The 25485-nt window shown below is 47.5% G+C and overlaps 1 protein-coding gene across 5 annotated transcripts in view; it reads right to left on the reverse strand.

Annotated features, from left to right (window-relative positions):
* Positions 1 to 5795: 5795 nt before the first annotated feature.
* The window catches only part of WASHC2C (WASH complex subunit 2C), a 57146-nt gene continuing 37456 nt past the window's right edge, over positions 5796 to 25485 (reverse strand). For 3 of the 5 annotated variants that reach the window (XM_074999886.1, XM_074999887.1, XM_074999885.1), the window contains exons 25-30: positions 24609 to 24734; positions 21080 to 21142; positions 17748 to 17960; positions 10797 to 11396; positions 10053 to 10221; positions 5796 to 6283 (exon numbers count right to left, since the gene is read on the reverse strand). In XM_074999886.1, the coding sequence (XP_074855987.1) occupies positions 6144 to 6283; positions 10053 to 10221; positions 10797 to 11396; positions 17748 to 17960; positions 21080 to 21142; positions 24609 to 24734 (1311 nt within the window). In that variant the 3' untranslated portion in view covers positions 5796 to 6143. The remainder of the gene's footprint in view (positions 6284 to 10052; positions 10222 to 10796; positions 11397 to 17747; positions 17961 to 21079; positions 21143 to 24608; positions 24735 to 25485) is intronic. The other 2 variants (XM_074999889.1, XM_074999888.1) reach the window with 1 other exon arrangement.

A 25485-nucleotide genomic window follows, 5' to 3' on the forward strand; every position in this document is an offset into this window, starting at 1 on the left:
TTCTGTTCATTCCCTCTGGGGCACCTGACATTGGCCATTGTTGGAAGACAGGATACTGGGTTTGATGGACCTATGATCTGACATAGTATGGCTGTTCTTATGTTCTTAATTCCTGGCCCCCGATAAAGCAAGGGAGTTTTGAAATGTGCTTCAGGATGACTTACCAACTATGCATCATATCTGGGGTAGGGAGAGGGGAAAAAAACACAGAGCCCAACTCCACAACAACTCTCTGCTGTGCTATTGAGGAAGAAATGGAGAATAAAGGCATTCAAGACAGGAGAGAGCCCTCTGCTATCTAGGAGATTCAGAGGTAAGCAGGAGGAGGAGTCCTGGTCTGGGTTCTTGTGAGGCAAAGGCCACGTCATACCCAACAGGGATTTGGCTTTTCTCCATCTCATTCAGAAAAAGAAAAAGCTATCCTTATTTAGATGCCCATTGTTATGAGAAGCACAGGAGTACTGAACACGGGGCCGTTAAGAAGGTAGAAAGAATGAGAAATCTGTAAACACCACAGTCTTCTAATAGGAGTCATGGCTGCTCACACCCTAAGGGGAATAAAACTAGTGTAAGCAAGAGAACGGTCTCCAAAGTGGTGCTTTGGAGGTGCTATCTTTACAAAGCATATGTTGCATAAATGATAGCGTAAATACACCACATGACACACACTCCCTGTGTTCTACAAAACATTCACCCACAAGCCACAAACTCAAACTACCCCGAGAGCTACAGATCTAGCTTACACCTGTCAAAACCAGACATTTTGGAACTGGATATTAACAGCCTTAAAATAAACTAGAGACCTGGCTGCAGCTCCACTTGCAAGTGGAAGTTGGGCTGGAAGGAAGTTCTAGACAAACTTCTTGTAATACACATCCAAAGTATGTAGGCCAGGCCCTGTACTGACTAGGGGCAAGGTGGGGCTGGCATGGTAGGGGGCCTTGCTCCATCGAGGGGCCTGGGCTAGTATGGTGCGCGTGGGTCCGTCGGAGAGCTGGGCCAGGCCCCATGCTGGCTGAGGGAGGGGCTGGGGCCAGTGTGGGGGTAGGAGTAGGGGGAAAGAACATGGTAAAACCTTGCTCGGACAGACTGACCCAGCAAAAGTTTACGTGAATGATGCATATAAGGTCAGTTACAGTTCTGAAGCCCAGGGAACAGTGCCCTAAGACTGGCATTGCCAAAGCAAGCCTGTTTCAGTAAGATACTGAAGGGTTCGTCTCACCCAGGAGAACCCAGGAATAGGAAACTATTTGGTAACAGTTTCACCAAAACAACAAAACAGAAGCAGCTAGTGCCTGTTAATAGGCTAACTGTTTTACTCTAGACGGTGATTCATTTAGCTCTAAAATTATGCACAAGTCAGAATCACTGCAGCTCTTCAGCTTCACCGCCCAGTTAACAGAGCCTGAATTATATACTTTCTCACCAGCAAAGAATGGTCAATACCCTTGTATATCCCAAGTGAATGACTGTACGAGGATTTAACTATGCTATGGACCATGGACACTATTCTTTCCAGAGTTTGTAGCCCTGTTTAGCAGCTGTTCACCGATAACCAGTTAATACTATTACAAGTGCAAGTGTAAATGACACACCTATGTGTGGTTAACTGTTGCATGTAGTGGTACCTAAACCACTTCACAGTGAAAGAATAAGTGGCCTCTACAGCCTAAGCTGCAAGCCAGCTAGCCTTTAGCTCAACCTGTAGCGATGCCTGCACTAAGCTCCAGAAGTCCCAGGTTCAAGCCTGCCTCTGGGCAGTTACATAAGGTTAACGGGGCGGGGAGTGAGTAAGTAACTAACTTGGGCAAACCAAAGGCAAGACAAAAGTCTGGAGTGACTAGAAAAGGATTTACACCCATAGTAACTGGAACTAAAACAGCAGCCCTCACCCAGACAAAACCCTACAGGTGGATCTCTACGCCAAGGCAGATTGGTGAGGGATTGGGGTGGAAAGTGTCCTGGTAACAAGTGAGATCTTTCACCTCTGTGGCTACCAAACTTCCACTGCCAATTTAAAGAAAAAGCTCTTTGGGACTGGGATATTTCATTCAGTGCCCTAACACCACAGCATACTGGGGCCCACAACTTGTGCTGCTACAATAAAACAATGCTTTCTCAGTGTGAATACCAAAAAAATTAGGAATGGCTGAGAGAAGGCAGAAGAAGAGAAAAAAACCCAACAATGTTTTTCCTGAAGACCCTTAAAGCCTTTATAAGGGAAGGTAAGAAAGGTGAAACTCCAACCACTATTATCTCTCTTCTTGAAGGTCAGATGTGGGCATGCACCCTAGGAGGAGATATTCCACCCACACCACACCCATAATTATTGCACAGATATCAGAGACAGCGCTAGCTCTGTTTTAAAACCTGCTCGAGGGGGACGCCCCCGTTCTCCTCTCTACACATTGCAAACTGTCACTATTAACTCCGTTAATATTGATGAAGCTGTTGTCAAGGTAACACACAACTCTTGAATGCTGGTGTTGCAGCTTTCCCCTCCAGCCTACCCCTGCTGTTGCCCTCTAGACACCTCCTGAATGTTTCTGTCCGTCAAGCAAGTTCAGGGGCGGGGAGGGATAGAAAGCAGCTATCCCAAAATTAGTGAGTGCCACCGTGCACATAGCAAGCAAGGAAGTCGAGCACCCACCCCGAAAAATCATTCGCATGGGAATGCTTGCTGAGTGCCTTGCTCAGAGCACTGCTTCCTACGCTGACAGCTAAGGCAAAACGAGAAGTGCTGTGATTCTGAAACTGACACCGCGCAGAACGCACGTGTCACCGTTTCAAAATAAGAGAACAAAAGCAGGTTTCACCAGTGGGCTGGAGGCAGGATTTGACACACACAACTCACAAATGAACCTTTTGTGCGCGCACACACACACACCCCCCTTGCTTTCTAGCACACACCGGTGCATAGGTTCCATTGGTTAAAGCTGAATACACTATTCTGTGTTGTACCACTAGGCAAACAATTCTATTGGCTTCCTTTCTAGAGGCACCATCAACTAGTTTAGGTCCAAAAGCAATGGTTCAGGAAGCGAGGCAATTTTGCATGCACGCACACACCCAAAAGGCTATTACAGCTTTTTAATGGATTTCCAAGCCTGCAGAGGAACCATCTATGCCAGTATTGTATGGGGACATGAGAACTGGAAAATGAAAACATTCATTACGCTCCATGTCCAGATAAGTCTATGACTCCCAGCCCTGTAGTGGGAAGAGTGCCCCATTAACATTAATGGACTCACAATCAAAACCTCCCTGAGTTAGGGGCAATGACAGAGTGGGAGCTGAGGTGGGGAGAGTGAGGGTCTGACCCAGATGGGGAAGTCTTTTCATTGAATTACAGATTTTGGATCATGCTGTAAGATCAAAACAAGAGTTTTGCGGCAGGGCCAAAATCTGAACAAGGTGAAAACAAACAAAAACAAAAAACCCATGTCGCAAATGACACTTTCTGCAGAAGTGCTTTCCTGACTCTCTCAGTTAAGACGATCTTTAAAAAGCAAGTCACCGATTTCAAATCATTCCACTGAACGTGGAAGGCAGACAACGTTATAACTGAATGCGCACCTCTGATGCATCGGGGATAACTGGATCGTACACTTGCTCAGCCTTACAGATTGTGACTAATTCCCAGACTAGCCTAAGAAGGCTAGAACGTCAGTTTCCTATTTTAGTCACTTGGCTGTTTTTTTTCCTGCCAACCATTCTAGCACAGTCTCTTGCTAGCGGTTGTGCTCCCGAGGGTTCTATTACCCTGGTTGTTGGTAGAAACAGGACAGCTGTGTGATGCCATATGCCAGACCAGCACTCAGGACTGTACAGCAACGAAAAACACAAGCAACATGCAGCAGACTGCCATTCCACTGCCTCCCAATGAACCCAGACAGGCAAAGCCTGCAGCTGCATACTGCCACAACAGCTCAGATGCAAAATGATCCATGTGTTACTTAGATAAGGGCCCTGCACAAGTATGGAGCTGTATAAAGGGCACAACTACATGCATCTGCATTCAGGAGCTCTGAAATTTTCACGGGATGTTAGATTGACATTAAGCCTTGACGTTTAGCTTGATCACTGAACACTTTCATTGCTGACCACTTAAGTATAACGCTCCAGCTAAACTGGAATCATGGGCACAGCCAGACCAGAACAACTTCCCCTCTCCCTTCTACTCTCATCTTCAGCGATACCCAAAAGGACAACACAAAGGAGTTAGCCTAACCGTGCTCAAGGGAATTGGCTGAACACTGACACAAGCGAACTGTGACCATTCCAAGCTTGGAGGTGGCAGCTATGCAGTGTTCTTTGAGATCATGCGCTGAATCAGGCTGTGTTCTAGACTACGTCAGTCACACTGACAAAAATTCCAGCGATGACTTAGATCATCAGGTTTGCTAAGAAGCACAAAATTCGTGCAAGTACAGTATTAATTTTCACACGGTAGAGAAAGCTAATTGGTGGCCTGCCTTTTCAGCTTCTTGTCGAGCTGTTCACACTGCAGCTCGCTCGCTCTCACCATCCAGCAGGAGGTCAGTGCAGATTCAGCAGCATTTTGCTGGCATTTGGTGGATTTCTACTCCCTGTGGCATGCAGACTCTGGGAGTGTGACACACTCAGATACTGACTGGCACAGCCATGGGGCTGCCTAAAGAATGAGTGTTGAGTCACCAGGATTAGAGAGTTACATGCCTGGGCCACCCAGGTTCTTAAAAAGCAGACTAGATCCAGAGACACTCAGGGTAGGAATGCTCAGGAAGCAGGAATGCCCCCCTGGTTTTCCAGCCATCACATCCCTGCTACATCCCAATTACACCAGGTCCTGCTTTCTACGGGCATTATCCTTACGGGAAGGCATTCCCCTCTTGAACAGTGAGTGCATCAAAAAGCCCTGTATTAAAAAAAAACACTGATTGCAAAGTCAAGTGCTCTGAAGCTAGGTGATAAGAGGGAGGTGTTAATTCCACCACAGGCACCAGGAGACACTACCAGTTCTTATTCTTGGTGTCCAGTCCCATGGCAGCCCCAGAGGCCAGCAGGAACAACTGCAGGGGAAGTGCTGCTCATACCCTGTCTGCAGCCTGGGGCTGGAGCATGCTTAAACCACATAGCAATGGTACACAGCCAGCCCCGTCACATACAGGAGACAGGGAGGGGACCAGCCATGTTGCTAGTCTGCACAAGCTCAACAGATACCTGTCAGAGGCTTACAGCCAGTGTTCCCTGTAAGCTGGGTGCTTGTGCAGCTACTCAGGAGAGATTCAAATGCTGCCCAGCCGATTAGCAGACCACCAACAGCTAGGTTTTCTGTTTTTACTGGTGGTGCACATTCACCCACGTTGTTATGCAAAAAATTTATTCTGAATATGGATGGAAAAATGTTAGAATGAATGTTGCTCATAGTGGAGTCAGATTTGGGCCGATTTGCCACAAGGATAGTAAAGTGCACATCCAGTGTGACTCCCTGCCAAAATCTGAAATTTGCCTCAAACTAGTATGCAAGCTGCTGTAAGTTGCTGAAAAACAGTCATGAACAAAACCGTGTTTGCCATTCCTCTAGTTCTCACTTGGCACCCTCTCAGCCAGGGGGGTTTACCTGTTATGCACTGACAGCCCAGGCCAATCTGTAAGAGACAAGAAGGAAAGAGGAACAGGCGTGGACTTACAGGAGGGGCCCTGCAGACTGTGAATGCTGAGCCAATAAGAGATGTCGAGGTGGTCTTCCCCAGTTTTGGCTCCGAAGGCTGCTAGCAAATAGCAGAGCAGCAAGTAAGATAAGCACAGCTAGGCCTGATTTAGCAGACACTTTTACTATTTCACAATCTCAGTGTTTTTTGGTTTTCCCCTCTATAGATCTTCCAGTAAAAAACTTACACTTTGTATAACAGATTACATTATCGCAGTATTGCAGCACTGAAACAGGACTGCAGAAAGTTACGACTGGAGAGTCTTTACAGTGGTAAGCGTGATTAGAACCCAGTGCAGGGGAGAAATACTAACCATGTAAAGTGGGGAGCTGGTCATTTGAATATCCGTGATTACCCAACTCTCTCTCTATGCAAAGCGTCAATGTGAGAGTACTATAAACTGGACGGGATAACTGTACAGAAAGCGCTTGCTGCAACGCCCACCACTGTCTATTGGCCTCCAAAGGCATTTAGTGGGTCATCAAACGTATTCGATGCCTTGCTCTCCGATTTCGATTGGGAGGTTGCCTGAGACGATCGACCTTTGGGGGTGGACACCTTGGCTTGGCTGCTAGTGGAGAAGATGTCATCTAGAGAAAGAGAAAGACCAGCAATTGAAAAGGACAGAAACCAATGCCAGATGCAGGATGTCACACAGTAAAATCCCCAGCGCACAGTAGTTACTGTCAAGGGCACTCTGCTGATAAATGCTTTCCTGCTGCTTGTCACCTGCAAATGTACTTGTGAGGGCATACAGAGATGCTCTGAGCTGTGCGTTTCACCAGGCAGTCAATGAGAAGGAACATAAAACCCTAGAGCATGGCACTTATTCCAGCCAGAGATCTCAAAGCACCAGACAAGCACCATGTCAGTAGATCTCAAATTTCATTTTCGTAGATCACTTAAAAATTGCTGATGGTTTCAGCATCCCACTTAATGCTCTTTCCAAGCATCGTCGGTGCTGTTGTAAAGTGCTCTGGATGCAGGTGCTATATAAAAAGCACTCGGCACGCACACAAAAGCGTACAACTCATTTTCACATCCGTAGGAGTTTCCCTGCACTGCAGGGGCCCTTCTGCTGGGCTAGGCTGGGCTGGGCTGGGCTGCCGGGGCGAGAGGAAGGGGTCCTCCCCTAGCAGCTGCAGCCCTGGAGCTGGGGAAAGTTGTGTCTTTCTCTGACCATCACAGCCCTGAATGTCATAGAATCCTGAGGCTGGAAGGGACCTCAGGCAGTCATCTAGTCCAGCCTCCTGCTTCAAGCAGGATCAACCCCCACTAAGTCATCCCAGCCAGGACAAATTTCCTCCACACCCTCTTCTCACCCTTGTGTCCCCTTCCCACCTAACTTCTCCCAGCAACATCTCCCCTTACATGTGAGGGTCCAGGCACCTAATTAGTGGACTACCACCCACAAGCCACTAATTAGGTGGGCGGCCCTGTATGCACCAGGCATGTTCCTGAGAGGAAGCTGTCTGCAGAGCACCTGAATGGAGCTTACAGAGCACACTCTGGGAACCTCTGCAGCACACAGCCTCAGAATGCTGAGGTAGGCATCATGCCCAATTCACAGATGAGTAAGTGACTTCGCTCCTCCACTCCTCACCCGGCACCACACAAGAAGCCCTTGATAGCTGGGACGGAGTTTAGACACACGTCCCGTCCTGTGCCTCTCAACCATTAAGTCATACTTCTCGCCTGGAGATCTGCTCTTTGTAGAACGCATTACCCATGCACTTGTACGCCTGGGTCTCACTGAGGGACACCGTCTCCTCAGTGCTGCACAAACACTCCAATTCCCTTTGGCGCTCCTGGGGCTGGCAGTCTGGGAATACGCCGGTTCAAGGATTCTAGAGACTTTCTGCTGAAACACATTTGGCAAAAGTCACCAGACTTTTTCTCTAAGGCCGTTTCTACACAGGCCACTTCCTTCGGAAGTAGCATGCTAATACACGGAGTGAAATATGCTCATGAGGCACGGATGCAATTTTTGGGAAGAAGGGGCCTCCAGAAGAAGCACATCCTTCTGGAAGCCCCCTCCCAGGGCCACGCTTCTACATGGCATTTTGGAGTCCGGAAGAGTGGTCTTCCGGACTCCAAATCATGTGATGTTATGCTAATGAGACACGGGGAATTTGCATCCAGGCCTCATTAGCATATTTCGCTCCATGTATTAATTGGCATGTGTAGAAACAGCCTAAGAGAGCTGGCAAACTTGGAGTGCACCCAGTGGGAACTTGGACTATGGTCTCTGCTGGCAGCTCTGGCTCTGCAAATCAGACACCTTTAAAAGCAGAGAATGTGGCTCCCCTGGGGGAAGGCCACGAGTGGATTTAGACACATTTAGGGGCACATAGGGCTCGCAGGCACAATGGGAAGCATCTGTGAAGTCTCGGGATCAGAGGAGATGGAGGTTAACACGCCCAGCTCCTTTCACATGTGAAGCTCATGGGACCACGAATACTTTGTTTGGAGTACCTTCATTGCTGCTGCTGCTGCTGGAGTGACCCTAGACAGCAGGCTAGAGCCACCCCTCTCTCTTCCCCTGCAGGGAGGGGTGTATCAGCCAGGCAGCAGCAGCCTTGAAGTTATCATCTAAGCCAGGGCTGGGCATAATACAGCCCGTGGGCCGGATCCAGCCCAAGTGGGCACAGTGTGAGCCTCAGGTAGGTCCCCTGCCTGCCCCAGCACCCCATGCACCTTGGAAAAGCCGGCTGTGAGGCTCTGTGTCTGAACAGCTGGGAGCTAGCTATTGGGGGTGGGAGGGTTGTGTCCCATCTTGCAGCTCCCATTGGCTGGCGTGAAGAACAGGCAGTGAGCAAAGAACTCCTACCCCCTCCCCTCACCCCACACTTGGGCTCACAGCTATTCCCAGGCCAACATGGCCCTGCAGTGGCTGCTGTGAGCAGCCCATTGGTGCACAGGAGGCAGGGATCCTGGCTGAGAAACCTGCTGGTCAGGAACAGCCCAGGTAAGCGTTTCCCAGCCAAAGTCTGCCTCTGGCATCCCAGCCCCTTGCTCCTCACAGCCCTCTGCCACCTATCCGGGAAACCCAAACCCTCTGTTCCTCCCCATACTGCCTCTCAGACCCTGCACCAGTGTTCCCTGTAAGCCGAGCACTTGGGCAGCTGCCAAGGAGAGATTCAGGTACTGCCCAATTGCTCAGCAGTGCACCCACAGTCAGCAGCATGTTTCTATTGGTGGTGCACATCCAGACACACCTCGGTGCACATCACAAAGTTTATTCCGCCCATGACGGAAAAACATTAAAGGGAACCCCAATCCCCTGCCCCAGGCCACAACTCCCTCTCAGATCCTATACGCACCCCCTCAATCCTTTACCCCGAGCTCCCTTCTGCACCAACCTGCAGCCCAGACCCCGTGCCTTCTCTATTCATATTATAGAAGAGTGCGGCCCTTGAACAGATACCAAATTGGTGTGTCCCCCACTCCCGCAATCTAAGATCAGTAAGGCTCACCACAGGCAATTGTGGGGTGTGGGGGGGGGGGGAGGAGGGCAAAATATGGAATGGACTAGGTCCAAATGTGTTTGGGGGTGTGGGGGAGGGATGAGAAGAAATGCTGAGAAGCAGCTGGGAAAAAAAGTGACAGCTGAATGATGCTGGGCCAGGAAGATGAGTTTTGGGTTCATAAAGGTCATTGCCAGCTGGAGCGTGGGTAGCATCTATCCTTTGATGGAATTACACCACCTCCCCTCCTGTGCATTGGAATGGCAAGCAAGCATCTGGCACCCAGCAAACGTCTGAGTACTCCGAGCAAACACTAACGCAGAGCAGCTGAGGATCCACCTGACCAAGCCCTTTATCTGGCCTCTATGCTGCAGGATGGGAGAGACAGGCCAGAGATCAGAGGAGGGCTTTTCCCACGTGCCATTCTGCCAGGCATCTGTTCTCGCTGTCCCTCCCCCTCTGCTGCATGTGGCCACTGCCATGCAGACCACAGGAATATGCAGCTTTAATCCAGGCTCCATTTTCTGCCTAAGAGAGCAGTTTGAATTAAATCCCAGCTGGCAGCTCTCTAAACCAGCCACTCAAAGGGTTAGCTTCAAGGCCATTTAGGGTCCTCCCAGCTTCCACAAGAAGCATACCTGGTGCTCTGGTGTTCCATCTTTCTTTACAACAGATGTTTGGCTCACATATTGTATCAACTCTCCTGACTGTTTCATTCCTATCATTTGGAATTTCATACCCAGAGGTTAAAGCCAGATGGGATTAAAAGTCCTTAGACGGGATGGGGAATGAAAAGGAATGAGGAAGTTCTGAAACCCATCCTTTGTCACTGGGGCATATAACACATAGCCAAAGCAAGATGAAGACAATCAAGTAAAAACAAGGCCCTTACCCATATCGTCATCAAATATGGATTTGGATTCCACTTTCTTCTTGGTCCTCTTTTCTTTGGGTTTGACAGTGAGATCCGCAAAAATGTCAATGTTCTCATCAAACAGGTTAGACTCCAGCTCTTTTGTGCGGCTCCGAGGTTTAATAGCTTCTGTTGCAAAAATATCATCCTAGGAGCAAAGCACAAGTTAAAGAGCACCAGGAGAGGACATGATTGGAGAGTGGAGCATTTAGGTTCAGCTGCATGCAAGAGTAGGGAGACTTTGAAGTCCTGTGACTACCCTTGAGGATTACAGGTCCATCCAGTCAGGTACTCTAACCTGGTCCTGGTAGAAATCTATTCACTGCTCATGCTTCATAGGCTGGGGCAGTGCATATAACAGCAAGGTAAAGGGGAAATGGACAAGCCCCAGCAGGATGGGGACCTCATTTTTGCATTATCATCAGCACTGCTGTAGAAAGTGGAGACAAGCTATAGAAAGTGCTGAGCATCCCATTAACAGAGAGAAGGTCACATCTCCTCAAACACACCTGCTGTATACCCACGACCACCTCTTTTGCCCCCTGCTTGGGTAAGTAACAGGGAGATTCTGAGGACAGTATCCTTCACAGCTCACCAGCCCTTTGGCTTGGCCGCACAGGTCCCACTGCCTCTGTGCAAAAGGCAGAACAATTTTACCTGAGGCCCTTGTGATCCATTTCCTCCCTTTCTATTGGGTAAAAAAAGCAGTAAGTCAGCTACTACCTCAAAGATATCTTGGGCTTTAGGGTCAAGATCTTGCTGGGTGGCAGATTTCAACTCCTTCTTCCTCACCATTTTCTGACTGGTGAAGAGATCTTCATCCTCCAGGAAAGAGATGGGGCTGCTTTTCTTGGACTTCAGTGTTACGGGCTGGAGGAGATCATCACTACCCTGACCATCCAGCAATGACAGGGCAGGCTTCTCCTCACCTCCTTTAAGGGGCTTGCTGGCCACGCTCTCCAGGATTTTAGCAGTGGCTGCCGACTTCGACACTGATTTTTCCACAAAGAGATCAGACCCAAATAAGTCGTCCTCTTGTCCTGCGCCTTTCCCAGGAGGGCTTCCGTCCACAGCAGGTAACAGGCTACCGCTGGCCATTGGTGATGCCAGCTTAACCTCAAAAATGTTTTCCATGCTCCCCTGGGCATCTGGTTCAGCAACACACGGCTCCGTTGCACCCACTGATGCAGAGCTCTGTTTGGAGAGCGGCAACTGTGGCTCCTCTGCATTGTTCAGCTCCTCGTTTTCGCTGGACTCCTGAGCAGCTAGCCGCCGGGCTGTCCTGGTGGGCGGCCTTCGTTTGCCGGTCACCTTAATCCTGCTCTGTGAGAAAAGGGAGATCGAGGCATGTTAAGGTTACCCCAGGGGAGTTCTGCACCACTGAACATGTGCAGAATTCATGCCCGCCCCCTGAGTGAATCGCTGGTCTGAAGGCACTTTGTGGGCATGCACTGCAATGCTGCAGCAGGATTTTGACAGAATACTGCTTTTTCCAAGAACGTAAGAATGGCCATACCCTATGCCACTATGTGCCAACGGTGACCTGCCATTATGTACATTGGACAGACTGGGCACACTTCACCAAAGAATGAATGGACACAGAGCAGACATCAGGAATCTGCATACCCATAAGCCAGTCACGGAACACTTCAGTGGAGTGGGCCAGTCTGTTAAAGACCTGAGAATTTGTGTCTTAGAACAAGGAGACTTTAAAAACACGTTACATAGAGAAATTTGTGAATTGGAGTTCGTATTCAAATTCAACACCTTAACACTTGGCATGAACAGAAACAATTACCTCACACATTACAAGGACTGCTTCCCTTCCTTTGATGCTTGTAATTATCTCAGGCAAGATATTTAACATCCCCTACCCCCATCCTTCTCATTCAGTCCAATAGTAACTTATGCCTCAACTACTCCACGCGAGAGATATATTTCCTGGACACTACAGTACAAATCAAGGATGGCCTGATCGGTACCACACTGTACCAGAAACCCACTGATTGCTATACTTACCTACAAACCTTCTAGCTTCCATCCTGCACACAACTAGATCCATTGTTTACAGTCAAGCCCTTAGGTAAGAACATACATAAGAACATAAGAATGGCCATACTGGGTCAGACCAAAGGTCCATTCAGCCCAGTAACCCGTCTGCCAACAGTGGCCAATGCCAGCTGCCCCAGAGAAGGAGAACAGAAGACAACGATCAAGTGATTTATCTCCTGCCATCCATCTCCTGCCCTTGTACTGAAGGCTAGGGCACCATACTTTACCCCTGGCTAATAGCCATTTATGGACCTAACCTGCAAAGATTTATCGAGCTCTTTTTTAAACCCTAATAGAGTCCTGGCCTTCACAGCCTCCTCCGGCAAGGAGTTCCACAGGTTGACTGTGCGCTGTGTGAAGAAAAATTTCCTTTTATTAGTTTTGAACCCACTACCCATCAATTTCATTTGGTGTCCCCTACTTTTCGTATTATGGGAAAAGGTAAATAATTTTTCTATATTCACTTTCTCCACACCATTCATGATTTTATATACCTCTATCATATCGCCCCTCAATCGCCTCTTTTCCAGACTGAGAAGTCCCAGTCTCTCTAGCCTCTCCCCATATGGGACCCGTTCCAAATCCCTAATCATCTTAGTTGCCCTTTTCTGAACCTTTTCTAATGCCAATATATCTTTTTTGAGGTGAGACCACATCTGCACACAGTACTCAAGATGTGGGCGTACCATAGTTTTATATAGAGGAAGTATGATATCTTTTGTCTTATTATCGATCCCTTTTTTAATAATTCCTAACATCCTATTTGCTTTACTAACTGCCACTGCACACTGCGCGGATGTCTTCAGAGAACTATCCACTATAACTCCAAGATCCCTTTCCTGATCTGTTGTAGCTAAATTTGACCCCATCGTGTTGTACGTGTAATTTGGGTTATTTTTTCCAATGTGCATTACCTTACACTTACCCACATTAAATTTCATTTGCCATTTTGCTGCCCAATCACTCAGTTTGCTGAGATCTTTTTGTAGTTCTTCACAATCCCTCTTGGTTTTGACTGTCCTGAATAACTTGGTGTCATCTGCAAACTTTGCCACCTCACTGCTTACCTCATTTTCTAGACCATTGATGAACAAGTTGAACAGGATCGGTCCCAAGACTGACTCCTAGGGAACACCACTAGTTACCCCCCTCCATTGTGAAAATTTGCCATTTATTCCAACCCTTTGTTTTCTGTCTTTTAACCAATTCCCGATCCATGAAAGGATCTTTCCTCCTATCCCATGACTGCCTAATGTACATAAAAGCCTTTGGTGTGGGACTGTGTCAAAGGCTTTCTGGAAATCCAGGTATGTTATGTCCACTGGGTGCCCCTTGTCCACATGTTTATTAACCCCTTCAAAGAATTCTAATAGATTAGTTAGACACGACTTCCCTCTGCAGAAACCATGCTGACTTTTGCCCAACAATTCGTGCTCTTCTACGTGCCTTGCAATTTTATTCTTTACTATTGTTTCTACTAGTTTGCCTGGTACTGATGTTAAACTTATCGCATTTTAGCTCTGATCCGTTTGACAGAGACCAAAAACTACAAGATCTTTACCAAATAGTCATAAACCTGAATTACCCACCAGGAGAAACAAAACAAAATCCACAGGGCCAGACAAATACCCAGAGACCAGCTACTCCAAGATAGGCCCAAAAAAGCCAAGAGCAGACCACCACTGGTCATCACCTACAGCCCCCAACTCAAACCACTGCAACGAATTATTGAAGACCTAAAACCTATCCTTAATCAGGATGCCACACTCCAGAAGGCCCTAGGTGACAAGCCTGTTCTCTCCTACAGACAACCTCCCAACCTTATGAGTATTCTCACCAACAGCCACAGTCTGTACCACAGGAACACCAGTCCCGGGACTTTTCCTTGCAACAAAGCCCACTGCCCGCTTTGTCCACATCTCTTTTCTGGAGATACCGTCACCGGACCTAACCAGGTTATTCACAGAATCACGGGCACATTCTCATGTTCCTCAACTAAGGTTATATGTGCCAACAATGCCCAGATGAGCCAGATCAGTTCACAGGAGCCAGGAAACTGACCAGCAGTACCAATGCACAGGTCAGTTTCCCGCTCCTGTTAGTGGTGGAAGCCTGACTCTTGATGGTCAGTTTTCCCCCTCCTGTGAGCGGCAGGGAGCCGGTGCCTGGAGCCAGGCTGCCCACCCTGCACAGGAGCGAGGAAACTGACCAGCACTGCTGCTGCGCTGGTCCATTTCCCCTGACTGGAGGGCAGCCCAGAGCCAAGCACCAGCTCCCTGCCACTCAGTTGTGTTAACCAAAGATACACGCAACTCAGGAGTGAGCATCTTGGGGTTCTGTTTACTGAATTTGTTGCATTTGTATTTACTTTCACGATATTGTATTTAAGGAAACATAACTTAAAATTTACTTGTGGTTAAAATGCTGGTTATTTCAGAGTTCCAAATCACAGAATGCCAAATATGAGAGTTTACTGTAGTTGGTATTATGCTTTCCACTGTGCTATACTTTGCATTTATCAACACTGAACTTCATCTACCATTTTGTGGTCCAGTCCCTCCTGCTCATTTCACATTTTATTAGTCATACAATCAAACACTGGAACATAACTCATTTTCCATTGCAGATTATTTTTAAAAATGTATTTATTTCAAGTTCAGCCTCCTGTAATTCACCCTGCTATGAAAACCTAAAGGCTTTATTCTACTCTCTGTAGTACTCTGTGCTGGCAGGGAGATTTTGCAGAGCCAGGGGAAAAGTAAGGGTAATGTTCTCCATGTTATTCGGAAGTGGAAAGCTGAGCCAGGCAGGCTTGCTGTGCCTCAGAGTGTGTGTGTTGGGGGGGAGAGGGGCATACGTGTAGCAGGAACATAATTATACATCTGCTTATAGTGACGAGGGCTGTGCTAATTAGGGCTGGTTTGGAAAGTAGTCATTCCATGTGTACAGGAGAAGCACTTGAAGATTTCACCCCACTGGAGGAGTAGTTTGAAGAGGGAGGGAGAGTGCTGAGACAATCACTTTGATTCAGCCTAGGGTGGGAGAGCAGGAGACCAGGACTGCATTGCTTTAGGGTTTTTTCTTTTTAATCTCAGAGGGGTTTAAACCTAGAAATAAGGGCCCTAAGAACCAACAATACTCGGTAAAAGAGCACATGGAGATCAAAGAACATTTCACAGCACAGGCCTGCGCTAGACCTGAAAAGCACATCTTAGTTATGCAATCCCAACTACGACAACTGCGTAGCTGGAACAAACGTAACAAAGAATGATGTATCAGGCCGTCCACACACAATGAGGTCGGACAGGAAAATCTTTCCCGTCCTCGAGAGAATGAGAAGTACCAGGGCTGACCGTCGAGCCCTGATGGGTCGATTTAGCGCGTCCCCACTGGGTGCGCTAAACAAAACCCTACAAGATCAACCCTGAACGAGTGGATCTTCCAGTAAGTACAGACGAACGCACCGTGTGCACTCACTCTGTTGTGCACACACACCCATCTCAGACCATTTTGGGAATAAATGAGTGTGGCGGTTCCCCAGCCTAAACAGCAACAAATGAGGATGGGCAAAGCATCCTCTGTGGTTGGATGCAAGTGTTACAATCCCTCCCCCTTTACATACCACTTTGCCAATAGAATTAGGGAAGGATTTTGAGAGCACAGCAACCCTGTAAGAGGGTTCCTGCAAGGCAATCGATTAGCGCTTATGTGTAAGCTCTGCTAGCCTTCCAGTACTAAATGGTCATTACATCTATTATTACTATTCACAGAGAGAAAGCCATGCTAGTCTATATACTATCAAAACAAAAAAGCAGCATAGTAGCACTTTAGAGACAAACAGAATAATTTATTATTAGGTGAGCTTTTGTGGGACATACACACTTCTTCAGACCATAGCCAGACCAGAACAGACTCAATATTTAAGGCATAGAGAACCAAAAATAGTAATCAGGGTTGACAAAGCAGAAGAAAAATTATCAAGGTGAGCAAATTGGAGAGTAGAGGAGGCAGTGGGGGGGAGTCAAGAATTAGATTAAGCCAAGTATGCAACAGAGCCCATATAATAACCCAGAAAATTCACATTCCCTTTCAAACCATGTGTTTGTGTCAAATTTGAATATAAAAGTTCAGCAGCCTCTCTTTCAAGACTGTTGTGAAAATTCTCAAGTTCCCCAACTAACATCATATATGCCATCATGTGACAAAAATGCCCAGATGCTTTGTATATTGGACAGACTTCAAACTCTCTTAGACAAAGAGTTAATGGGCACCAAACAGACATAAAAACACTCCTGATCCACAAACCGGTCAGTCAACATTTTAATGGAGTGGGCCATTCCGTTAACAACTTAAAAGTCTGCATCTTACTGCAGAGGAATTTTCACAACAGTCTTGAAAGAGGCTGCTGAACTCTTTTATATTCAAATTCGACACATTGACACGTGGTTTGAACCGGGATGCGAATTTTGTGGGTCATTATAGGAGCCCTTTTGCATACTTGGCGTAATCTAATTCTTGACTCTCCCCCATGACCCCTCTACTCTGATTTGCTCACCTTGATATTTTTTTTTTCTGATTTGTCAACCTTGATTACTGGTTTTGGTTCTCTGTGCCTTAAGTATTGAGTCTGTTCTGGTATGGGTATGGTCTGAAGAAGCAGGTCTGTCCCACGAAAGCTCACCTAATTATTTTGTTAGTCTTTAAAGTGCTACTTTACTATTTTTTATTACTAGTGTTACTACATCTGCTGCATCCTTCTAAGTCCTCAAAGCTTCCTCCTCCTTGTCTAGTAACAAGCAGCCTACTTATGCTAGAAAAAAAAATCAATGTTTAGACCCTCCATTATTTTGTTCAAGTCATTTCTGTTGAAAACAAGAGATTTATGGATCCATACCTCCCCTACACACACACTGAAATTCTAGTTGCTCGGTTCAATGCTATTTAAAGACCCATTAGGCTCTTAAGTACAATGTGGCACCGAGTCAATAAAATAAAGGCCTGAATGGAAAACAAACTACTCAGGAGGGACAGAGCTGTTCCGTCAGAGAAGCAGAGCAGATTTACTGCTTGTTTAGGAATCCAGAGTGAATCCTCGGGAAAGCAATGTTCTTTATCCCTGGAACAGCAACAGTGCTGGCTTCCTCTGCCACCCTCGAGGTGGGCTCATGCCCAACATGCAGGGATGCTGCTCTGACGATTATAATGGAGTCGTCTCCCAGGAGGTCTGGCAAAGAGTTGTGCTGAAGCACAGATGCTATCCTTGTGGCCTAAACAATGTGTTATTAAAAGAGAAAACCCCTCTACGTTTAGAGCCCAATGGAGCAAAACACCTCAACATGCAGGAAAAGTACTTAACGTCACAAAACCAACTGACAAAGAATGTACTTAAGTTCTTGGCAGAATCAGAGCCCTGGAACGGAAAACTAGGCAAGTTTATTCAAATTAGATTAATTCCTCAACTATCCAGAAAATTCAGCTTTCCCCATGCCACTAAGTTAGACTCAGCAAGTGGACAATAACTCACCTAACTACTGCTCAAAACACACTGTTCTCTACTGAGCTTTGATATCAGCTGGACTCCTCCTTTCTGTATGCGTCTGATTCCCCATGCACAGCAATTACCTTATTAGCACTGTGTAAGGTATCCGCTTGCATGGGACGATCAAAGCTCACACCGGCCTCCTCACTGCCTCCTGCGGCAGAAAAGGGTCCAGAACTCCGTACGCCATCAGGTTCATGCCAGGGAGCTTCAGAGTCTGGCGAAGCTGCCTTCACGCCGGAAACCTTTGGAATGGCACCGGGTAGTAGGGCTGCTGGGTTAATAGCTAAATTAGCCTTTAAAAAAAAAAATCCATGAGCAAAATTGCATTAGTGTTTCCTTAGAGACTGATAAGCACCAAAGAGATAGAATGAACTAGTAGGAGGGGCCCCAGCTAAGGAGCAACAGTTTGGGTCTCTTTTCTACATAAGAACAGCTACATTGGGTCAAATCAAAGGTCCATCTAGCTCAGCGTCCCTTCTACCAACAGTGGCCAATGCCAGATGCCCCAGAGGGAGCGAACAGAACAGGCTATCGTCAAGCGATCCCTCCCCTGTTGTCCATTCCCAGCCTCTGACAAAGGCTGCGTCTACACTACGAGACAAATTCAAATTTAAGGCAGTTAGCTCGATATTCCCACACAATTGTCTCCCCTTTAAATACCATTAGCTTGATTTAGGGAGCACTAACATTGAGATTACAATAACATCGGTATCTGCTGGGTGTAGTGTCAAGTTCAAAAGTTTGGTTAAAGGCTGGTGTGGAAGCACCACATCTTAAAATCAAGTTTATTAGCCTCCAGAGGCGCTCGGTATGTAACCCACCATGCCCCTCAGTGCTCCACTCTGGCTGCTGCTCTCGGGTGCGCTGGAATTAGGTAACAGGAACACTGAATTTCAAAGCAGGAGTAGCAAGCCTGTGGCTGTGGGCTCACCTTTGTACGAGCGACTGAGAAAGGTCTTTCTTTGCTATTACTACTGTGGGCACATCCGCCCATTACAAATAGCCCCTGCAGGGAGTTCATGGTTGTCTCTCTACACTCGCTATTTTTTTTCTGCCCTGCCCACAGCCAGCTGCTGCCCCGCTGTACCGTGTTGCAGCAAGGCTATTCTGGGGGTCCTGCTTGCATAAGACACTGAGAAACTTCTTAGCAGTTTACACTTGTACGCAAACCCTCTTCCCTCCCCTACAGAAGCCACACAGTTGGGGTCTTTCCCACACTCAGCCACATCACGTGGTTAGCCCCCGACCCAATAGAGGACACGCCTACTGTTTGGTGCTGACCATGCTGCCAGGCAGCACGTCCTGGCTTGCACGCGGTTAGGGCTCCAAGGGTGGGAAAGAATTTCAGGGGCTTGCAGCTGCCAGGGGGCAAGTGTCCCCCAGCGGCTATGATAGTTGTGGGGATCTACTTCGACTACTTCAACATTCCAACGGGCTCTGCAGCCACAGACCACAGCACCCCCCACATCTCCCAAAAATATTTTCAGGAGCTTGCTGTCCACTGCAAACACCTGGTTTGATGTTTCTCTTAGGAAATGTTAGCAAAAAAGATTTCCTATCTGTCTTCATGCTTTAACCCCTCAAACACTGGGGGCGGGGGCTGGAGGGGTGCGAGAAGAGCTAGCTGAGATTCCTGTTTCCGTTATAAGTTTGGTGTATGATATTTCACTGCCATCGCCCCTGTTCCCAATGTCTGTGTTGCGAGAGGGAAGTCAAAAAACGTTTGTCCTAGATTTTTCTATCCGCTTTGTTTTACCTTGGAGAACACAGTCCAGGTCCCTGTGTTATTGTCAGGGAGCGGATGTAATCGTGGGAGGGGGGACACTCAGTGAGAACACAGCCTGTGCACAGAAGCCTTATAGTGAACTGGAAAGCCAAAGACCCTCCCCTCAGCAACCCCTTTTTCTAAAGCTTCCCTATCATCTTCTCTTTCTTCAAGCTTCTTGGGGCTCCTGTATTATTTTCAGGGACCTGATGCAATTCCGGAAGGGCGGGGGACACTCAGTGGATGGCCAGTTGAGAATTCAGCTACTTTTTCGTCATCTCTGTGGATGTCCTACTTTGCCTTCCTTCTGATGGGAAAAACAGACATTTGCTTAGCCCGGGAGGGGAATGTGGAAAATGCAATAGGGGAAGATGATGTCAAGAGCAGGGAGCATACCCAGAAAGCTACGGGAATGAGGGAACTGTGGGATAGGTTCCCACAGTGCACTACTGCAACAGTCAAAGTTTACCAATTGAGTGTGGCAGCAATAAGTCCACTTTGTGAGGAGCAGGTGGGGAGTTGATGGTCAAATTCAAATTTATACATTCCAGAATTACAAAACCAATATTAATAAATTGGAATTTATCACCTAGTGTAGACGCAGAGGCTAGGGACGCCATGCCTACCCTTCCTGGCTAATAGCTGTTAAGACCTAATCTCCACGATTTTATCAAGTTCTAGATCTGCCACTGACCTCGTCCAAGTCATTCCACCTTGCGGAGCCTCCATTTCCCCTCCCTCCATCTATCCCGCATGGTTTGTACAGCACTTAGCCTAAAATAGGGCTCAGATCAGAGAGTACCACAATACCAAATTGTGAGCAGCCATGGCCCACCGGCCAACAAGTCTCTGTACGTGCTTGAGAAATACAGTGCTGAAGAAAGTTAGTGTGTTAGGGCAGCATTTTTCAACCAGGGGTACGTGTACCCTTGGGTGTACACCGAGGTCTTCCAGTGGCAACATCAACTCAGCTAGAGATCTGCCTAGTTTTACAAAAGGCTACGTAAAAACACTAGTCAAGTTGGTACATTCAGACAATGCCTTTTTTTCCCCCACTGCTTTATGCGCCAGATGTTGAAAGGTATGTACAGTATTTCTACTCCAATTCATTTAGTTGATGAAATGGTAGAAAGTCACAAGTTCTCAGTAGTCGTCTGCTGTGATATTTTTGCATGTTTGTATAAGTAGTTTTTAAAGTGAGGTGTAACTTGCTGGTATACAAAACAAATCTGGCTCCTGCAAAGGGTACAGTAATCTGGAAAGGTTGAATGGCAATTGTTTTGAGACCTCAGATTACTTTAGGACTACACAAAATGTGTGTGCGCGCGCAACAGACCTTATTAAAAACAGGGTACTTTATTCAAAAAAGTGTTGAGAAACACTGCATTATAGAACAGCCCTGCACCCTCAGGTGAAGAATTAGAGGAAACTGCTGCCCAGAACCAACCTCTGTACAGAACACAAGAAAACAAGCATTCAGCATGCAGGATATAGAAAGCAACTGCATCTGGAAAGAAGCCTGAGAAGATGAGGAAGTAAAAAGGATACTTTTAAAAAATATAGAGCCGTTAGTGAGGCAGAGAAGAGTTGTTTTGTTTTGTTAGAGAGAGAGAGGGGGGGGGGGGAAAATGGCAGTAAAATCATTACTTGTAGTTTTCCAATCCGAGATGAGGGCTCTTTGGTTTTAATAGGAGCAGGACCTGTGGATTTCTGCACAAAATTACACTGGATTAAAAATCAGCTGGACAAACAAGGGGGAAATCGTCACGCCAGTTGGAGTGAGTCTGGATTTGAACATACCTCGGGGAAGGAGCTAGTTCTGGCCTCTGACTGCTCAGCAATAGCAGTGGAAGGGACCTTCCAAGGCACAATTAATTCTAACCATGGCACTTCTCATTGCCAAAGCCTGCACAGTTAACCCTTAATATCACCTCCCTACGGCCCCTGGATGCACGCATCTTCCCCGGTCCCCAGGGCCTGACAGCATACAGCTCCTGTCTGCAAACCTAAGCTGACTTCCCTTCGCCTCCTCCCACATGGCACCTTGTCACACCAATGGTGCCACCCACATGACTGCCTTTATCTTCTCTTTGAGGCAAGCGGACATCTTTCCCTGGAACTGCACCTCTGACAGCCTAGGATTCCCTCTCCTCTTTCCATTTCCTCCCCAAAACTCCTTATTGCCGTGTTGTGTTCAATGCATTTGTCACCAATGTTCCCACTAATCTTTTCCAGCTTTCATCAGATTTTTTTCCCCACTCACGTGCAGAATAATTTTTTCTACACACCAAGGCACCTGTGAATGTGCACCACCAAGAGAAACACACAACCTACTTGCGGACACTCTGCTAATCAGCTGGGCAGTGTCTGAATTGCTCCTGAGCAGCCGCAGAATTGCACAACTTACAGGGCGCACTGGTCACCCCCTCTTTCTCCTCCCCACACCCATGGATGACCCACAGGGTACGGTCAAGTCAGGAGCCACATCTTTGATAACAGTTCGGGGTGCTTGAAAAAGATCCTGCTGGCATGCATCCCTGTTTACCCCTCACCACACAGCTGCTCTCAGACCCTCAAGCCCCTCCTCAGCCTCAAACCATTGCAATCTGGCCTGGCACCTTCGGCTTTCAGATCCCCCTTTAAGCTTACGCAGGCTCAAATCCGTCCACCATTGCCCCTCACGCTTCCCCTTTGGGCAGAGAGGTCCTGAAACAAGCCAAGCTGCAATATACCCAATTTTGGCTTTGCCAACTAGCTGTGCCACCTGGAGGCATGAGGAAACAGTAGATCACTAATCTTCAAGCTGAAAAACAGCAGCGCTAAAGGAGCTTCTCCAGTCACCAGGCAACACTCCAGTTCAAGCCATTTTCTTGTTCCTTGTTCCATTTACTTTGACTCTAAAAAAGTAGCGGTTAGCGTGTGATATTTTGGGACTACCCTGGAAATAACCCCACATGCGGATTGGGGGCAGGTGCATCCCTGCCAAACTGTGAATCCCGATTTGTTTGGTGCATGCCACTCGTGACAGGAATCTCCACCGCAGACGGAGGGGGCTGGAGAAGCCTTGATTCTCCAAGGACAGATGGGGTCTGAGAAGCTGTGACAGAGCAATCCAGGGCCATCGCCACAGAATGGCTCTGGACCACGTGACATGGGCCTGGCTCTCCACCCAGCTGTAGCATGTGGGAAACAGGCAATAGAGATGGAAAGAGAGGGTGCGGTTTTGCTATGTCATGGAAGCTAAAGACCACCAAGAAGGACTACTTGGCCCAAACCCATGACTCATGGGAGTGGTGAGATCAGACTGAAGGCAACTCCCCTCAGGAGCGTGCTGCTTCCTACAGATCCCTACCACTGGGGAAGAGGAAAGAAATCCCTTTGCTCAGCCCAAGAGCCTTGCTTAGTGCCATGTGGTCCCTGAACAGTAACTAGGCAACTAGAGCTCCTAAGCCAGAGCAACTCTTGGGAAGGCAGCAGGGGATATGTCTAAATAACTGGGGACTCAGGAGGGCTGGGGCACTGGTTTGGGGACCTAAAGCTAGCCAGACTGTGAAGTTCTGCTGCCCTATGCCCTGGGAGCATTCCCAAGAGACTGGGAGCAAGAAAGAGAAGTCACTGCCCAGAACCATGAAGCTTAGAAGCCTGTTGGGTCCAGCTGTTCAGTCTGTCCAGACTGGCAGCCATACAGAGAGGAGGACAGCAACGGTGGACAGAAACCAGAAAAACATTATTTCCTGGGGCCTGTCTATGCTACAAAATAATCATCTTAAGCCAACACACAGCCCCCGCAGTAATTAAAGCGGTGGCTTATGTCCATGTTTGTGCCTTCTGTCAGGGGTGAGCCGCCTCCACGGGTGCACTCTATTCGTGGAAGGAGGGCACCGGCAGCGGGAAGGGAGCACCAGTAGCTGGAAACCAGTGCCCGGCTGACAGGCTGTCAGTTCTGGTATCAGGGAGACCAACTGTGAGCGTTGTACTCAGCCAGTAGCTTGAGCCATCAGCCCCAGCACAGCTGGCCTGGGGTTCCTGCTGTCAGCCTCCCAAGCCAACAGGATATGGAACTAACTCCATGCATTGCGTTCACCACACCAACATCCGCGCGACACCTCTCGAGGCAGTGGAGCTAGTTGATGTACGCTGCCTTGCCCAGACCTAAATCTGCAGTACAGACCAGGCTTCAGTGTCTCCACATCAGAGATGCTCAAAATTACAAGTAAAAGGATTAGCTTTCTAACCGCCAGCCCTGGACACGCACTGTCAGCTCCTCCCTCGAGTCATATGAGAGCTACGGCTGCAATCCATAGACAATTCTGTTGAGGCATAAGCCAGAATAAGCCTCCCCCGCCCCCAAGCTGCATTGGCTCTGCAGGGCCAGCAGGAGTTTTAACAGCTGACATATCCAAGAGAGGATGCTGAACACACCGAGGGTGCGGTGTCACTGGCTAAAGGTCTCTTCTTCCCTTACCCATGCTTTAAACCTCTGGTATGAGAGAAGTTGAGCTTTTTGCCAACAGGACAGGAAAGGTCAATAAACCTTCATTTTTCCACTGAATCATTGAGCCAAGGGTCCTTATTCTCCATTGCCCTGTACATGGTACATTCATGTATAAAGCGTGTTTTTTCTAGGAAAAATGGTGCCAGAACACAAGTCTGATGATTCCTCATAGGGGTTAGGGTGCTCAATTTTAATGCTTTGGTCCCCATGCTGCTAAAGAACCAATGGGGTCTCCTGCCCTGGTCCCCACACTGCTGTGGGACCAGCAGGGGCTTCTGCCCCATCCCCAGGCTGCTGTGGGGTGGTGGGGGCTTCTGCCCAGTTCCTGCACTGCCGCAGAACTGGCAGTGAAAATTTCTGACGTTTTAATGGAAAAAAAGGTGCTGGAACTCCATTGTGGGGCATTCTGCCACAGAAAAAGCCCTGCACGTATACCATGGCAAAGCGGTTGTAATACACCACCTTTCTGAATCAATCAATCAATTTTAAACCCAGTTCCTCAAAGATGAGTTACTGTACATGGGAACAATTATGTATTTTCTATATGAGTCATTGCAGGTCACTCTGCTCAGCCATGGATAAGATGAAGAGTCAGTCTCCATTATCAATTTTCACTGACAACAAAACCAACCAACCTTTTCCCCCTGGGCCTTGTTTAAACCACTGAAATTCTGTGCTTACCTCAGTGGTTCCTGCTTTAGGTACCTCATCTTGTTTGGCACTCAGGTGATTCTCCAGACCCTTACTCTTCTCTGCAGAAGGACCAGAGCTGTCATTTTTCACCACTGTTTTTTTTTCTGCTACTTTCTGAAATTAGAAGATTTATTTTAAAAGCGAGCTTGCAAAAATATTTTACATCACAGCTTTCTTTTATGTGCACATAGAAGACAGTAGTTTTCCACATGCTGTTTATCCCTTTCCCGCTTCTGAATGCGGATCAACCTTTGCTAACCTCGTGAAAAGCTAACTTACTATGACAAAACCCAATTCTACAAGGTGGCAGGAGGAAAAGGTGAATACACACAGTCCTCATTGCAGACTGGATCTGTTACTGGGTCGCAAAACAAGCGCGTGAAGTGCCAAACGCTCATGATTTTGATAAAATATGACCCTGGATGTGACTACTAGTTCAGAGCACCCTTCTCCAAATTAGCGTGGCAATTTTTTTTTATTACTTCAAAGGTGGGACTGCTCTTACTGACTTTACAGCTTTGCTCATTTCATGGACTGAGACAAAATAAGATTAAAGTTAAAGAAAAAGGGGTTCTGTATATCTTCAAGCCTAACAGCACTGAAAAGTTAGTAAATGCATCCTGAAAGGCTAGGAGTTTAACAAGGTGAATCCTGCTTTGCCAACCCATCCCTGCTACCAAAATGAGCATGTCATTAAAGCCAACCTAAGACTGTAAATTAAGCCAACCTGCAGAAGGTTTCCAAGGACAATTTTCAGGGGAGAAGGCTTCTTCTGAATCATGTGCTAAGGCAACTACTGGCAAGTTACATTAGCCAGTGAATCTCTTACAGATAAGGACTGGATCACTAGACGAGGGATCTAAGG

This window comes from Carettochelys insculpta, chromosome 7 (assembly GCF_033958435.1).
Source record: "Carettochelys insculpta isolate YL-2023 chromosome 7, ASM3395843v1, whole genome shotgun sequence".
In the NCBI taxonomy this organism is placed as follows: Eukaryota; Metazoa; Chordata; order Testudines; family Carettochelyidae; genus Carettochelys; species Carettochelys insculpta.